The sequence below is a fragment of the Fopius arisanus genome, unplaced genomic scaffold (assembly GCF_000806365.1).
Source record: "Fopius arisanus strain USDA-PBARC FA_bdor unplaced genomic scaffold, ASM80636v1 scaffold00003, whole genome shotgun sequence".
In the NCBI taxonomy this organism is placed as follows: domain Eukaryota; kingdom Metazoa; phylum Arthropoda; class Insecta; order Hymenoptera; family Braconidae; genus Fopius; species Fopius arisanus.
In genome coordinates this window covers 2,048,657-2,064,920 of record NW_011887742.1, presented here as the reverse complement: position 1 = coordinate 2,064,920, position 16,264 = coordinate 2,048,657, and the positions used below count along the sequence as shown (strand labels likewise).

The following is a 16,264-nucleotide window of genomic DNA, read 5'->3' as shown; positions in this document are numbered from 1 at the left end:
GGGTGGACATCCCTTAGAGATGACTTTTTTCGGGGGTGAATTCGATTTATAATTCCTGTATCAAGAGCCCTCAATTTTTAATAAAAAAAAAAACTTGGCATTCAATTCTTTCAATTGTCCCAAGAAAAAAAAATCATTCTATGAAATAACAATCTGGAATTTGCAAATCTGCAAATCTGCTGTATAATTTTTCAAATTATTTTTGGGGATCATAAAAAAAATTATCTTCACATCAATTTTTATCTGGGGTATGCGGTAATGAGGTATGTAATAATTAAATTAATTTATTCATTGATTAGGTCGTTGATAATAGAAAGTCTCTTGTTGCAATTACTTCCTCATTATTGCAAGAGTATTTGTTTCTGTTAATTGATTTTTGAGAAAATATTGTTCAATTACATTTGAATTATTTTTGTTATTAAATCAATGGAGTAATTTGACATCTCAATGATTTATGAGAAATTAATTACTTTCACAGTAGAATCGATAAAGATCTCGTCGAATCCTGGATATCGATAATTCCTGGAATTTTTCAATGGAGGTAATTAAAAAAAGGTACACAACATATCTCAAAAACATAGCGCCGAAAATTGCCACCAGAAAAAAATAAAATGGCGTAACCAATGGCGCTGCTGGAAGGTATCATCCGCCATACTCCACCTCCCAATAGTTTAGTTCTTCATGTGAAGTTATAGTACCCATAAAAATCCCGGAAAAAGCCCATAAAAATACCCCAACAACACACCGCTAAAAAGATTGCCGAATCACCAAAAGTGAAATAGCAAATTGATAAATCGGCCAAATCATCTACACGGCATAGTGACTGATCCCTAGATCCCATCACTTCCCAATAAATCGTTGTCAAGGTGCCGTGTGATTTCCAAGAGAGAGGGGGTTTTTACGCGGATTGTCGAGGGGGGCCAAAAGTGGGGAAAACTTTTAGAGCCCAAGAATAGCCCATCGAGCCCCAAAAGAAAAACGCTCTAGGATAAATAGAATAAAACAAAGTGCAAAACGTTGTAAAAGGGGGAGGGGTTGTGCCGACGGGCAGAAGAGCCGACGATAGAATCAGAGTGCCATCGGCTGCCCAACGGTGTCCACTTTTTTTTTTTTACAATAAAACAGTGAATAAAGCCCGATATTTCAATAATTATCCAGCCAGTGCCTCAAACTCATCCCAAATCCACAGGCCATCACATCTGAAACACCGAGGATTCGCCAGTATTTTTCATCAAATCTAATGTTCATAATTGTGAATATATCCGAATTTATTTAACTGGTTAACTGGAGTTTACGGCGGATGCCCCTCCCACTCATTCCGACTAGACTAAAAATTCACAGAGCATTAGAAAATTAAGTGATCGGTGACAATCATCATCGATTCGGTTGGACCTGAATTCTCATAATTGTCAGGATTCGGTGTAATATTTGGAATATACTCCACGTTTTCACTCATGTTCTCCCTGGCAATGTGTTATCCATGCAATTGGTGAATTACGTGGTAACAGTTGGATTTTGAAGTTTGAGTGAGTGGAGAAGGGGTGATTTATTATTTTTGAGGATATTGGAGATGTCCCTGGAGACACGCTCCAGCTCGGCCCTCTTCAAGAGGGCCGAACAGCTCAAACGTTGGGAACAGTCTGAGACTAATAGCCAACCGGCCCAACCGAAACAAATAGCACGAAAGATCAAGTTCTCGGCCGACTGTGTCTTTTTGGCTGCTTGTGCTGCTGGTGATAAGGACGAGGTCGTCAGACTTCTGCAGAAAGGTGCTGATATCAACACTGGAAATGTCGATGGCCTGACCGCTCTTCACCAGGTGAGAATGCCATTCAAATCATAGAACCAGGTGAATTACTTCTTCGGCGCCTTTTTCTACCGTATCTCCGGTATGAAAGCAGATACCGAAATTTTTGATAGAACCTTTTTTGTGGAGCTACTTGAGAACTATGAAAAAGGTTATTACACCAAATTCAATTTTTCCCTCGGTTTTGGAGTTTTTTTTGGAAATGACTGAGAAGAGTTGAGATGACTTTTGTCGTTTTACCACTTGACTCCATAATTGTTTCCCGAGATTTATTGTTGAGGTGTTTTATGTCCTGGGGAAATGACCAAGTACATGGTCAATCGGTAGTTTGTACTTGCAAGATGGCCGCTGGCCTCCTCCAGCTGTCTAATTTCAGAGCTCCGATTGATGCCAGATATCTCAAACGTCTGTCATGATACGTGTGTTGTGTTCTGCCAGTAAAATCAAGACTGGCCACTCACTGGGATATTCATCAGAGTTGGAATTGGCCATTGGTTTCATTTATTTTCATCCCCTCAAAATTTTTATCATTTTTTAATTTACCACTCATTTCAGGATTTTTCTTTAAAGAGATTGTAATTCTGGGATTAAGAACTGAATGGTAAAGGTAAATCGGCTCGTTACCCTTTACAAATTCTCTACGGAATTCCGTGACGAAGTGTTAAAATATCTCAGAAACTAAGGGAGATGGCGAAATTTCTGTAATGACCTTTTTTGCACCCCACAATTATCTCGACAAAAAAGGTCATAACGAAAATTCCTCTATCTCTATTGGATTTCAAAATAAAGTCAAAATCGAATCGAACCGATTTACCAGTTCGCTAATAATTCATTATTCAAATGAAATTTATGTAAATATATTATTAAAAAATGTATTCCCCTCCAGTTGCAACTTTATTATTGCAATGATTCATTTTTAATCTTGCCCTTTCCTGATAAATATTATATATATGATTCAGCTAGCTATCAGTAATGACAATGCCCCCAGACCACATGAATCTTCAAACTTCCTTCAAAATATAGAACACTGCCAATTTAATTTTCTAGTTGCTCTTCAATTCAAGTCTTGCGTGCTCTCGTCAATCTCCAGACGAGCGGAAGTCTTCGAGAACGTACAATTCAATCCCAAAGCCCAGAATTATTCCCACAGCCACATCAAATACAAAATACAATAAAAGATCGATTGATTCCTAGCAATTAAATTCATCCACCTATTGTCGATAAATCCTAAAATTCCACACCATCAAATCCTCTGACTAAATCCGTAAATTACATAATTCCAAAATGGACTTTTTGCATTATGCAATCTCGAAAAAAATGTGTGCAGTAAAATAACAGAAAATTTATGGTATAGATGGAGAAAACGTAGTTTTTGGCCGAGTGACTATTAATAGATTGCCTATTAGAAGTGAGTCCCTGGTGTACGTCCGTATCCACGATGGCTTTGTCAGTGTTGTAACAGATGGTTTATTTTTCTCATTTCACATTTTTTTTATCTCTCATTTTTTTGGCTATGAACAATCCCTGCGTCTCACTCGTGCGACTCGGTGAGCGTGAGGTAACAGATAATTTTGGGTTCTGGAGAGTGAAGGAAAAAAATAAACTGAGAGCATTGAGCTCTTTATTAATAATGTGGGATGGATTTTGATTGACAGGCGTGTATTGACGATGACTTGGATATGGTGGAGTTTTTGGTGGAACAAGGTGCTGATATCAATCGTGGTGATAACGAGGGATGGACGCCTTTACACGCCACTGCCTCCTGTGGATTCATATCTATTGCAAAGTACGATAAATTATTTGAACTGCAATAGTTTCTGTCACAGCGAGTGAAAATTATGACAATTCAATTTCTAGGTACTTAATTGAACAAGGCTGCAATCTAGCAGCTGTGAATAACGATGGAGAGCTGGCGGTTGATATCGCCGAGAGCAACGAAATGGAGGATTTGCTCCAGCAGCACATCAATAAAGCAGGTGAACATGGAGATAATTAATCGTGAGATGAATTCCCAATTTAAAAATCCAAACGATGGAACCAAGAATTTTTTTTTACTGGAAAATGCGATTTATTGGCAAATAAATTATGACTGATGGTTTATTAATTTATTATTCATTAATTACTGATCAAATATTAATCCATACTGATTTTTATTTTTAATGAATTTATTTTTGTGTTAAATCCTCGAGGGAAATAAGAGACGAGGGAATTTCTGAAAGATCTTGAAATAAAACTTGACTGGTGTCTCCTTCAGGGATCGATTGCGATCAGGCGAGAAGTGAAGAGGAGAGATCGATGCTGAGTGATGCGAGAGCCTGGCGATCTGGAGCACCAGGAAAAGATGCCACCCATCCACGCTCCGGTGCTACTGCGTTGCACGTTGCCGCTGCCAAGGGTTACATAAAAGTTATGAACATACTTTTACAAGCGAGATGCGATGTCAATGCACAGGATTACGACGGCTGGACGCCACTCCACGGTGCAGCCCACTGGGGCCAAATAGAGGCCTGCAAACTTCTCGTTGAAAATTTTTGTGATATGGACATGAAGAACTACGCGGTATTCAATCATGAATATTTTCCAGTGCCTTCCAGTAATTTCTGCAATGTCCACTTTATTTTATATTAATTTCCAGGGTCAAACAGCCTTCGATATTGCTGACAACGACATTGTCAAGGCCCTCGAGGAGCTGCAGAAGAAGCAGCAGGGGATGATGAAGGATCAGCCCCAGTTGAACAACAAGAAACAATCGACGATACCAAAGAAGAGGTAATGCCTATTTCACCCAGATTAAATAACACTTAAATTCATTACGAGTACGATCAATTGCCAATTAAATGGTTTCAGAGTGTCTCCAACTATTGAGAATGCTGTCGTGTCCCAAGAGGGTAATGACACGTTTGAGGAGGAGACACCGAATAAGGTGATAAAAGTTGAACTAGAAATTCAGTCGGATAAAGAGGATACGAGTACAGGAACGAATAGCGATGTCGGTGAGTTATTCTCCATTTATTTTCTCATCTCTCATTAATAATAATTTCTAATTATATAATAAATATCACGAAGGGCTGGTCTCAGTAATTTTCAAAAATTTTTTTCATTTTCATTATCTGATTTCTGGTGAGGTGTAATGGAATTGTTTAATTGTCCACGTGATCAGCCCTTCGAATTGCGGAATAATGTGGAATAATAATTATTGATTAATGAATTAATGAGTTTATCAATGGGTAAAATAATTAATCAATTTCGTCTGCATGCTGCGTGGATAGAAAGTGGAGAAGAGACTGATATTGAAGCGAGCGAAGTTGAGGGTGAATCTGAGAGTAACTCAGAAACACAGACTTCCTCGGGTTCCAATCGGTCTCATCCTTCTGATCAGTCAGTAGGTCTTACAGATGATGGTAAGGGGGTGTGGAAAATCAGCAACAAAGCAATATAAAAATTGTCGATGCGATAGACTAGATTTGCTTCTGTATTTCAAAGTGATTATTGATGTTGATGGTAATTATTGTTTCATTTTTGCAGAAAAGAAAAATAGAGCCAATAAAGACGACACTGGATCTCTCAGTCCAGTGTCACCTGCAGAAATATCCAAGGTTCCTAATCAAGTGAGTACTAGCAATTATTACCTGTGATTAGTGAAATGAAATGAACAGTCATTACATTTTTCAATGATCTCCACGATTTTCAAGGCTCCAATATTGCCACCAAAACAACAGACTGAAAATGCAGAAGAGGGAATTATTCCGTCCTGGAGGCGCTCTGGTTCATTTAGGAATAGGATTCAAGAGGCTGAATCTACGAATTCATTAACATCGAGTGAGTTTGAAACTTTTGAGTGATTATGGTGGGATTTTTCAATTTTTTATTGTGTCGTTTCCCTTGGTCTCATAGAAATTGAAGACAAAGAAAATTCATCAACGAAGACACCGATAATCCCCAACAAAGTGAACCCCGAGCCAGAGGTCGTTCTTCGTCGGACTCACAGCTTCGAGAAAGATGAAAAGTAAGTGAAAAACAATTTCACGCTACTAATGAGAAAAAAATAGAAAAGATAGAAGAGACATCCAGTTTGTGGCTTCTAACGTGTTTTCACTGATTAGTAACCCCTGAGTGATATTTGGTTGTTGAGCCCGTAATTTCATGCCAGTATTTGAACAGACCCTGTTAGAACACCATAAATTCTCTTGCTTTCATATATTTTGAAAACTGATCAATCATCATAATTGGACTTGCTTATCACTTTGCAAGTGAATTAATATCTCGACGTGATTAATTCGGAATATTTTTTCACTGCAATCTTGTACCACTTTGCTACTGGTATATTTTTTGAAGAATCAGTTAGTAGAAATGATGGAAAATGTGTGCAAGAGAAAATGATAAAAGTCCTTAGCAAAAGTACGCATGGCATGATGCATGTTGCGCAGGTTCTATGAGCAGTACCTGGCATTGCAAGCTCGAATCATGGCATCTTCCTGCCCTACACTCCACCGCTGTCATCAAGCTACTCCTTACCACACCAACGCTACGACCACTCGTTCTGCGTCCTTGCGCGAAACTCACAGGTATATCAGGCATGTTTTTCATTTAAAACTAAAACCAATAAATCGTCTGTGATAACCCGAGGATATTTGCACTTAAATATCTGTTGGAAAAAAAATGTTCATTAACAATTCATTGGCAATTCGTCAATAATTGATAATAATCCAAAAATGTGCTTGCCTCCCAGCCTGCGTAATGCTTGATTTTTAATGTTTGTTGTGATAATTAATTGATAAATGATTCAATTGTTTGAAAAAAAATAGGAAAAAGGAGGTGAAGCTGAATCTGGAGCTTTCTCGAGTCCCCCAGGAGAGCAATGCGTCGTCTCCCACTTCTGTATCAAATAAAATTTTGTCATCACCAACACTGCCAACTGGTACGAGTTCAAGTACAACATCCACTGCCTCAACGACTACCAGCACAGCCACCACCACCACCAGTCCAGTCCCAGCTAATCAGATCCGCAGGTACTTTCATTCAATCCGAATTTCCGTTATCATTTATCTTTATCACCTCATTCATTTCTGTCATGTCATAAAAAATCAGTGGCAAATTGGTGAATCGAAATAAATCGAATGTTTCAGTTTTGCTAAATGTCGCTTGATCTTGGAATCCGTTGATCCCAGGGGGAAATATCAGAAGGCATTTTTTTAGGGAAATTTAAATAGCTACAGAAAAGTCCTTTGATGTTTTCACCCTGTGCTGACAGGTGACGAGATAAATCCGTCATTGGGAAAAGGTTTTATTCGATTTTTACGAGTTTATCAATTTTCTTATGAAATTACGATGAGAATCTGTGATGGTGAAACATTGAGCCATAAATTTGATGTGACTGACTAGCGTACAATCGGTGGAAACAAGTTCAACAAACGTTTCACCTACTCGTAACACAGCGACAACAACTTCAGCGCCAAATACACCGGCTGGAAGCAAACTCAGTCCTGGAAATATCTTCAAGAATTTCTTCAAGTGCGTAGCTCAATATGAGAATGAAAAGCCAATGATTTTTACGAGGGGTTTGAGTTTTGTGAATTCACGTGAACTTTCGATTTGAATAATGAGACGAGTGCAATTATTAATCGAGTAGTGAATTTAATAGATCATACGTCAATTTCACTTTTATTCTCAAATTTACAAAAATAATAATTATATTTTTTCACTTCACTATTTCATTCATACCGTAAGTTCACTCACTCGATATTTTTTATTCCGAATTTTTTTATTCAGCATCAGCATGGAACAGATCAGCAACACGACAGCTTTGCCCTGCATTTTTCAGTTTTTTGTTTAAAAAGTTTTGTCAACTTATTTTTTGCATTTAATTTTCGGTTTTGTGTGTGCACTCGATGATATTCCATCGGTGAAATCAAACAAAACGACTAACACATGAGTTTTTACTTATTTTATTAATTAATTTATTTTCTACAACTCCTAGGACTGAGTGAATGAATAACTTTAATTCTCAACTGTCCCACGAAGGACGCACATATAAAAATAATGCTTCATATGATTTCCATTTGATTTAATTTAGGTTGCATAATCAGCTTATTGTGCGAATGACCAGCAGAATTATATATTTGCAAAAAATTTTGAAGAGCAGTAATGATTTGAGAAATGAATAAATTTCAATAGGGGAAATAATTAAAAAATATATATCCCGTCAGCTCAAAGGGATACAGTGAAAATTCCCCGGAATTTTAAAGACTTCAACTTTTTCGGTTGTCCACTTCCCTGAAAATAACAAATTAAATTTTGTCACGAGGAGATTTCATCGATAAATAGATGCTCATCATCATTCGACTCATTAAATACCTCCAAGTCATCCATAAATAAATATTCATAAACAAATATCCGTCACAAGATGGTAAACTAGGATGAGAGCATTTAACTTAGTTCCAATAATCGATTAATATTTCGGAAACGGGGAGAGATATGAATTTTTTTATCTCAATCATTTTTTCGCTCCACATGTCGCTCTACAAAAAACATGTCAATGAAAATTTCTGTATTTCTCGTGATTCAAGAGATATCGATGGATAACTGTCCCGGGGTGAAATGCAGTCATCTTAATTTATCAATTAAGTGCTGATAATTAATAGTTATATATAGTCAATGATGATGTGGATGTCACTAGGTCATTTGTGCCACCTGTTCGTGACGAGGAGAGTGAAACGCAGAGGAAAGCCCACGCAAAGAGAGTCCGTGAGACTCGACGATCGACCCAGGGTGTCACTCTGGACGAGATAAAAAGTGCAGAGCAATTAGTAAAGAAGAAACAACAGCAGAGTAACGATACGTCTCCAGTGTCTGCACCCCAGGTAGATTTTCACACTAACGCTTCAGATGTTACAACAAAGGGAAAAAATCATATAATAAAAATTACAGATTTCAAATTCCATCTCAATCCCCTCGGGAAACATTTGAAAATGTACTTCAATCGTCTTTTTAAATTCACCGTCAACCAAAAATCATCAACCGATAATACCGAGGCTGTAATTAATAATAAAAAACGTAATGAGACCATCAGTGTTTCCAGAATGATGAAATTAGCTGTCATTTTATCGATTCCTTACGATATTAAATTGACGTGGTGAATTCTTCTGGATATTTTTTAATAAAATCATTGGAAATTGTGAATTTCAGAATATTTCCTAGGATTTTTGTTAGGCAACTATTGTAATTTTGATATTACGTGTATGAAACATTCCAGGAGATTGAAAATAATACAGATGACAGAAAAAAATCAATGCGTGGAGTATTTTTATATGACAATCCCGTAGTATTTGTCAGATTGTCTTGCAGAAGTTGATGTGTTGTCTAAAAAAATGTCCGTGTTAATGTTTGGGTGAAAAATTTTCGTGACTCGTTACAATTATCTATTTGTTGCTTGACTTATTCTCCCAGTGTTTATAACAAAGATCAATGATGGAGTGGCAAAATTTTAATAAATCTAAGAAATTGTTTAATAAGATGCGATTAAGTAGAAAAAAACACTATTCTTATCACACATTTACAGTTAACAATAAGTACAAAATTGACTAATAATTTCCCATTTTGCTATTGACTGTCAGAAAATTGATCTCTGACGAGAGCAACAATCTACAAAGTAGATTAATTCTCTGATGAATTCAAGCGAAGAATGAGACTCAGTGAGATTTAATACGGATTGATATCCGAATTAAATAATACCAGAATTAATTTCTTCCCAAAATTCATGTGATTTTTCTTTTTTCCTTTTGTTCCTCAATAACTCAGCCTGCAGCTTCAATCGGTCAAACGGCCTCGATCACAGCTACGATAACAACAGCAACTCCTACGACTGTAACTCCAAACAAATTACCTGAAGAGACTAACCTGCCTGAAAGACGACCCTCATGGCGGTTGAGGGTAGATAATGGGAGCAAGGTTTGTTGGCTTATTTATTTTTTTTTTTAATTCTAACAGTACAATGCATTTTATACCATTTAATTCCACACAACTCAATAATATTAATGCGATTAAAAAATAAATGGCAAATTGACGAAAAATTATTTCAGTATCGAAGATATTGAAATGTCTTGAAGTGGAATTTGCATTTTCTTGTAAAAAATAAAGACGAAATAAATTTGTTCGGCAGTTTCAGTTGGAAGACGCCAACAATATAAAATCATCGGATACGACAACAGCGTACATACGAAGGCCTTCAGGTGGAACGGGAATACCTAGACCCAGTTCAGCCCCAGTGGAAACAATTACCACTGGTACAGCCGATGCAACCGTTACCCTACCATTGAGACGATCCTTGAAATCACCTGAGGACAAAGGTAATTGTCCTGTCATGAAATTTCTCATCTCCCAGATGCACCGATGCACTGATGCACCAGTGGGCCATGCACTGGGGATTAGCGCTCAATTTTCCTTATTATAAAATCATTTTTTTCTTTCTTTCTGTTTCAAGAACAAGACAAGGAGAATGATAGTAGAAATGCTCAGGCAACACAGGCGGTTATTCAGAGGCGAAGACGACCCAAAAGAAGATCGACAGGTGTTGTTCACGTGGACATGGATGTTAGTAAAAAATACCAGTAAATAAATAAAACTATTCGGATCCATTCCTAGAATTCACGCTCAAGGGCAAAGTGAATAGTCGAATTTAACAATTCGCTCATCATTAATTATCTCCCAAACTATCAATCTGAGACGTAAACGTTAAGAGACTTCATTTCTGTGTGATTTTTTTACAAATTTAAAAGAACCATTCATCATTATTTTCCATCTTCATGATGATAAAAAATTTATTCATTCATACTAAAAATAATCCCAAAAATACATTATAAGTAAAATCGTTGCCTGACGTCATGAGTCGATAGCTATTAATATAATCTAGGTGTTCCATTTCGTCGGTCTGAAATTCTGGATGTTTCACGTGCTCGTGAAAAGCCGCAGACTTCGTAATTTCATGTTTACGACATGCACATGTGTTATTTATAATATTTAATTCTCCTCGTAATTTCTTTCAGGAGATCGATCCAGAGAAACAGGATGGCTCGAGTGTGGGGGAGAGTGAGGAGGGGAAAAATAATCACACTGAGGTAAGCGATTCCATTTCTACTTTTCCTCTCGTGATAAAAATTCACGTGCACTTTTCAATTTTATAAGCGTTGGGGATTTTTTGAGGATAAATAAAATTGGAAATAAAATTTCAATTCCCCTTACTCTTAAATAATTTTAAATACCGTGTAAAAATTATCTCCCATTGGCAGACACTCCGTCTAGTACGAAAATCCCTCAACGATAATTACTGCAGCTATTTTACACCCAACCTAGTGGTTATGTGTTATTTTTGGGTCAACCACAAGTAAGAACCCCTATTCTTACATACTCAGTACATATTAAAAATAACTACAATCCACCGCGCCACGAAAAATTCACCGGCGCTGAATTTTTCCACATTTTTTACTGCAATCAATAATTTATCAATATAATTCCCCATAATTCTCCATCACTTGAAAAAAATTACAATTAAAAAGAGTTTAATTGGAATGAATAATATCAATTTTTAAATACCCCCCGAAAGCAATCAGGAAATAATCCCTAAACATTTAAGACGTTAATTTTATCCCCAAGAGTCAACAGACTTGACTGACTCCATCCCCATCTAGAGAACGCAAAACGATGAGATGAAAATGAATAAAAGGATGGGATTGAGTGATTGAACGTTCGATGAACCGAAAAAAAAGGGACTGGGGATTTTGCTGAGCCTCTGACATTTCTCCGTCGTTTTATTTCTTTGGAATTGAATCGAGGAATGGCAAACTCTTAGATTATTCTTTTTCTCTTCATCGTGATGATTGAAGACCAAGGGCCGTTGGAATGGAGAATACGCGCCTTGAAACCGCGAGAGAAAAACCTTCGGCGTTGAACGTGTGTAGATTGTATTTATAGAATCAATTTTTCGTGGGGGTAAATACGAAATCTGGCTGATGATTGTGGAAGTTTTACTGGGCGGTCCACATCAGTCAAACACTTGCTGTCAGTGATTGTAGATCACTGACTGAAATATGAATTATTTCTGATTGATTGATTAATTGATTGATTGATTGGCGGATTGCATTGATGAAGATAGATACCGAGATCATCAATACTCAATTCAATGATCAATTGTGTCTGTGAAGGGACCAGTAAGTGGTGAAGTGGCACAAAATGAAAAGTTTTTACTCTCTGTAGGTCTCATTATCTCAAAGAGGAGTGAATTAATTGGAAAAAATTATCAAATATCGCTAATTAATTACCGAATTGAAAAATCTGAGGTATTCCACGTAAAATGAGTCAGCGGATTCCCCATGCACTTGGAAATTGATCTCAATTATTCTGCAGAAATATTTTCAATAATTTTCACTTTCAATTCTTTTCTCTCGAAATTCGTGAAATCACATTTACACGTATAATTCAAATTCCCGTTGCACACCTCATGAATAAAACATAAAAATAAATAAAATACATTAAAAACAACAGCTAGCCCGTATGACGTCCTAAAATACTTGTTTTTCTTACAAAAATTGGAGAAAAAAAAACGAGAAGGTGAGACGTGCCAAAATTTATAAAATTCAAGTCCTTAAAATTTTTTAAAAATAAATAAATCGTCATTTATCGTGTGACAAATCTAAATCCAGCGGATAGAACTGCATAATTAACAAATCGAGATCAATTCCCAATAGATTATTATAAACAAATAATGTTGAATAGTCGTAAAGGGTGAAGTGAAGGACGAATTGAAATTCCGAGTACTTCGTTCTCCATGAGATAAATGAAATAAATAAAATAAATAAAAATAGCAGAATACAATAAATAATCTGGGACAATGTCGTCATACCGAAAAAGGACTCAGTCAAAACCAACGACAGCAGCTGGTTTGCGTGCCCAAGCATCAGCCAGTGGTAGTTCCATATTTGGGAATAGACCGAGAAGTGTCGGGGGACTATTCAGTCCCAGTCAATCGACGTATTCGAATCTCCTGGGGATTTCACCATCGAATTCCTACACCTCCTCGTCCCTCAACAAGTCATCCAAGAATTCGTACTTGAAGAATCCATACACAAACTCGATTAACAATCTCAACTACCAGAATCCTTACACAACATACGGTGGTACAGCCTCAGGATACGGTGGTCTCACTCTTCCCTCGCACTCCTCCATAAGTTCCCTCAACCTCGCTGTTCCCTCCACCAGCTATTCCTCCAATTATTCCAATCGAAATACCTCGGGTGTCAATACCCGAAGGTCTGTGCAAAAAGCTGAGAGTTTTAACAGACCCAAGTCCAAAGTCTCCTCGGACTTTAGCTCCAGGAGCTCGAGTCTCCAGAGTCTAGCTGGATCAGAGGGATACGTCGTAAGATATCACTTTTTTGCCCCTGAATAATTTATAATTGTATTCAGAAATAATCGATAATAATCGAGACTTGAGGATTGAATTGAATTGGGGATTGTTGCCAATATTATTTTAGAGTGGAAATGAACGTTCTGGACGATCGAGTCGTCTCGGTTCAGTCACGTCTGTCTCTTCAGAGGTGCCGTCGACCCCCAGTAGGACAAAATCAACAAATTCGGAGAATGGAGAGTTGGATTATAAAAAATTGTGGGAGGAATCGCAGGCGGAGAATGAGCGATTGAAGGACAAGCTGAGGAGATCGGATGATCAGCTCAAGGAGACCAGGAGTTTGCTGGAGAAGGCCCAGAGTAATCAAAACAAAGCTGCCTTATCAGAGATCGAAAAACGGGAGAGACGAGCCATGGAGAGAAAATTATCTGAGATGGAAGAGGAGCTCAAGGTAATTTTTAGCAACAAATTGTCTTTACATTTGCGAATTTACTCTCAATATTTTCGACGGATTGAAAAAAATATATATATTATAAAAATTGGGCGATTCGATATTAAATTATTGAAATCAGAATACAAAGTGGCCGAGGGGTGAACGTAATGATGCAATTGATTAATTATTGGTTAATGAGAAAATGAGAAAATTGCAGTTGTTACGTTTTCGCCTCTTAACTACTGGATATATTCTCTGAATAAAAAATGAATTACTCGTTGCCGTGGATAGGCCTGCACGAATGATTTTCTTTACGATTATTTTTTGTCTGCATCGAGGGTGCAAGGTTTTTCTCACTTTATTTCACCTATCGTTTCTATTAAACTTCAGGGAACAAGTGCTTGGTTGCAATGGCTTTTCTTGTTTTTTTTTTCCTCCTTTATCTCACGAATTGCATCCATTATCCATTGAAGAAAGCTGCATCGATGCGCTACAGACTATTGATTTAATTATCAAATTTTCATACATCGATTTACATGATCGACTTTTTATTATTTGATTAAAGCGTTTGAATATTTACGTGTGAATTTTTCATCGTTATTTTTCTCGTTCCCCCTTTGATTTGAATTATTATTTTTCATTGTCTCAGGGCTTTTCTCGAATATTGAAAAAGGTGTAAGCTTGAATTTAATTGATAAATTATTGGCCTAACTGTTTCCACTGTTTACAGCAATTGCAAAAGCTCAAAGCCGAAAATGAGCGATTGAAAGCCGAAAATCGGGCACTTACCCGCGTCGTATCCAAACTCACCAATACTACTAAATAGGTAAAGGATATAATGAAAAGAAAAAAAAATCAAAAACAAAACCAACAGCATCTGCGTTTAACAAAGAGATCAATAAAAAATTACATTATTATACAGAGAAGTTTTTTTTTCATTAATTCATTGACCACCACGTCTTCTATTTCTTTTTTCCCAAGGGAATCCTAGTAACACCAGAATGAATGCAATCTTACAAGTCTAATGATCATCATGAAATAATTATTTTTACGATCTCTTCATTTAATTATTTACTAAAATTGTTTAATCGTGGGGTAATAATCCAGTTTGAATTAATATTTTTAAAGAGACATTACTAGGATTACCTTGACGCAGTATTAAAATACTTGATTACACATGCTCCAGCATTTTATTCGAAAAAATACTAAGCTGCGTGCAACTATTCCAAAATTAAAAACCCAACTCTTAACGTTCAGCATTTACTTATTTGTTTAATTTCTAATTTTAGCGTAAATAAAATAATCTTAGAGCTGAAGTGATAAAGCATAAACTGTTGACTCTCAATATCTTATTAATTATTAGCTTTAATAATTAACGAGGTCATCATGAGTACATTTTATCTCGATTTTCCCGTAACTTTGTAAAGTACAAATCCAAATGTTTCATGAATAATCGAATAATGTCATTAAAACTCACTCAACAATCAGATAGTTATCTAAGAAAATAGTATATTGTAACTCATTGATTCCCCATTGTAACACCTTTTAGCGGCACCCCAATGTGCATGAATTTATTTTGGGACGAGGCATTTACAACGCTTTATTTATAACCAGAGAAAGCAATATGAAATATTTTTTTTGGCATGATTTTTATCGTTTAAACACTGATTTTCATTTTGCGCTACAAATTGCTCTTTTGATTTTTGCATTTTCAGATTGATTACTGATATTATGTATGTGATGGAATAAATTCAATTGTGTATTTATATGTTCTAGTTTTTTCGAATATATCACGTCCTATTGAACAGAATAAATTTTCAATAGTGATATATTCCCTCTCCTTATCACTGAAAACAAATTGTTACTGCAAATATTTTTTATTTTGCTTGGAGACATCGGAATTATTGTTTATGGAAATGATAATTTCCACAGCATGAGATCGTCTGGCATGTTGTTGTTGAAAAGGAAAATCCCACGACTGTTATCTTTTCGCCAAATATTTATTTATTAATATTATTATTATTAAAATTGTTTGACGTGAGTTTAAAATTTCAGGTTCGATTCGCGATTAGCGAAAAAAGTGGTTTGAACACATTAATTCTTTCCAAGTAGATGAATATTTGGCAGAAAGAGATTTTTCATCTCTCATTTTTAATTCAATTGAAATTTCATTTCTCATTTATTCCAAAAAAAATAAATTCACCTCATCGAATGATTCGTCACCCTTTCTGTTAATTCAACTCTAATCCTTGATGAATTGATAGTAATCTAGGGCGTGTTACAACAGCTGGTGAATTAATATTTTCTGTTATGTCGCCTGTCAAATTGAATAACGAGAAAAGGAAAAATGTTAAAATTTTATCTTCTAGATGCTGGAGCAGTTGAAGTGCGAGAACCAGAGGCTAAAGGACGAGAACGGAGCTCTCATAAGAGTTATCAGTAAGCTTTCCAAATAAACGAATGATTCATTCTCTTTGGTGCATCCAAAGAGGCCAAATGATAAAATAAAGATTTGTCGAAAGGCTGCAAATGAATATTTGTCAAATTGTATTATTTACTTTATCCATATTATTTTAACAATTCAACATTGCTGAAACAAATTGATTAATTTTTGTGTTAATTATTT

The 16,264-nt window shown here is 36.2% G+C and overlaps 1 protein-coding gene across 8 annotated transcripts; it reads left to right on the top strand.

Annotated features, from left to right (window-relative positions):
• The first annotated feature begins 632 nt into the window (after positions 1–632).
• On the top strand, positions 633–16,209 carry Mbs (Myosin binding subunit). Of its 8 annotated transcripts, XM_011310689.1 has the most exons (21): positions 633–1,819; positions 3,463–3,593; positions 3,665–3,783; positions 4,062–4,366; positions 4,443–4,576; positions 4,655–4,800; positions 5,077–5,208; positions 5,333–5,415; positions 5,500–5,626; positions 5,702–5,813; positions 6,235–6,372; positions 6,613–6,816; positions 7,190–7,318; positions 8,484–8,667; positions 9,605–9,754; positions 9,966–10,152; positions 10,287–10,396; positions 10,849–10,920; positions 13,333–13,656; positions 14,369–14,464; positions 16,008–16,092. In XM_011310689.1, exons 1-20 carry the CDS (start codon positions 1,571–1,573, stop codon positions 14,462–14,464), a joined length of 3,132 nt encoding a protein of 1,043 aa, XP_011308991.1. In that variant the 5' UTR covers positions 633–1,570; the 3' UTR covers positions 16,008–16,092. The 8 variants fall into 8 exon arrangements, with proteins under 8 accessions (XP_011308991.1, XP_011309036.1, XP_011309003.1 ...); XM_011310734.1 differs by lacking the exon at positions 9,605–9,754; XM_011310701.1 differs by lacking the exon at positions 14,369–14,464 and having other exon boundaries at positions 634–1,819; positions 16,008–16,209.
• Positions 16,210–16,264: the final 55 nt, after the last annotated feature.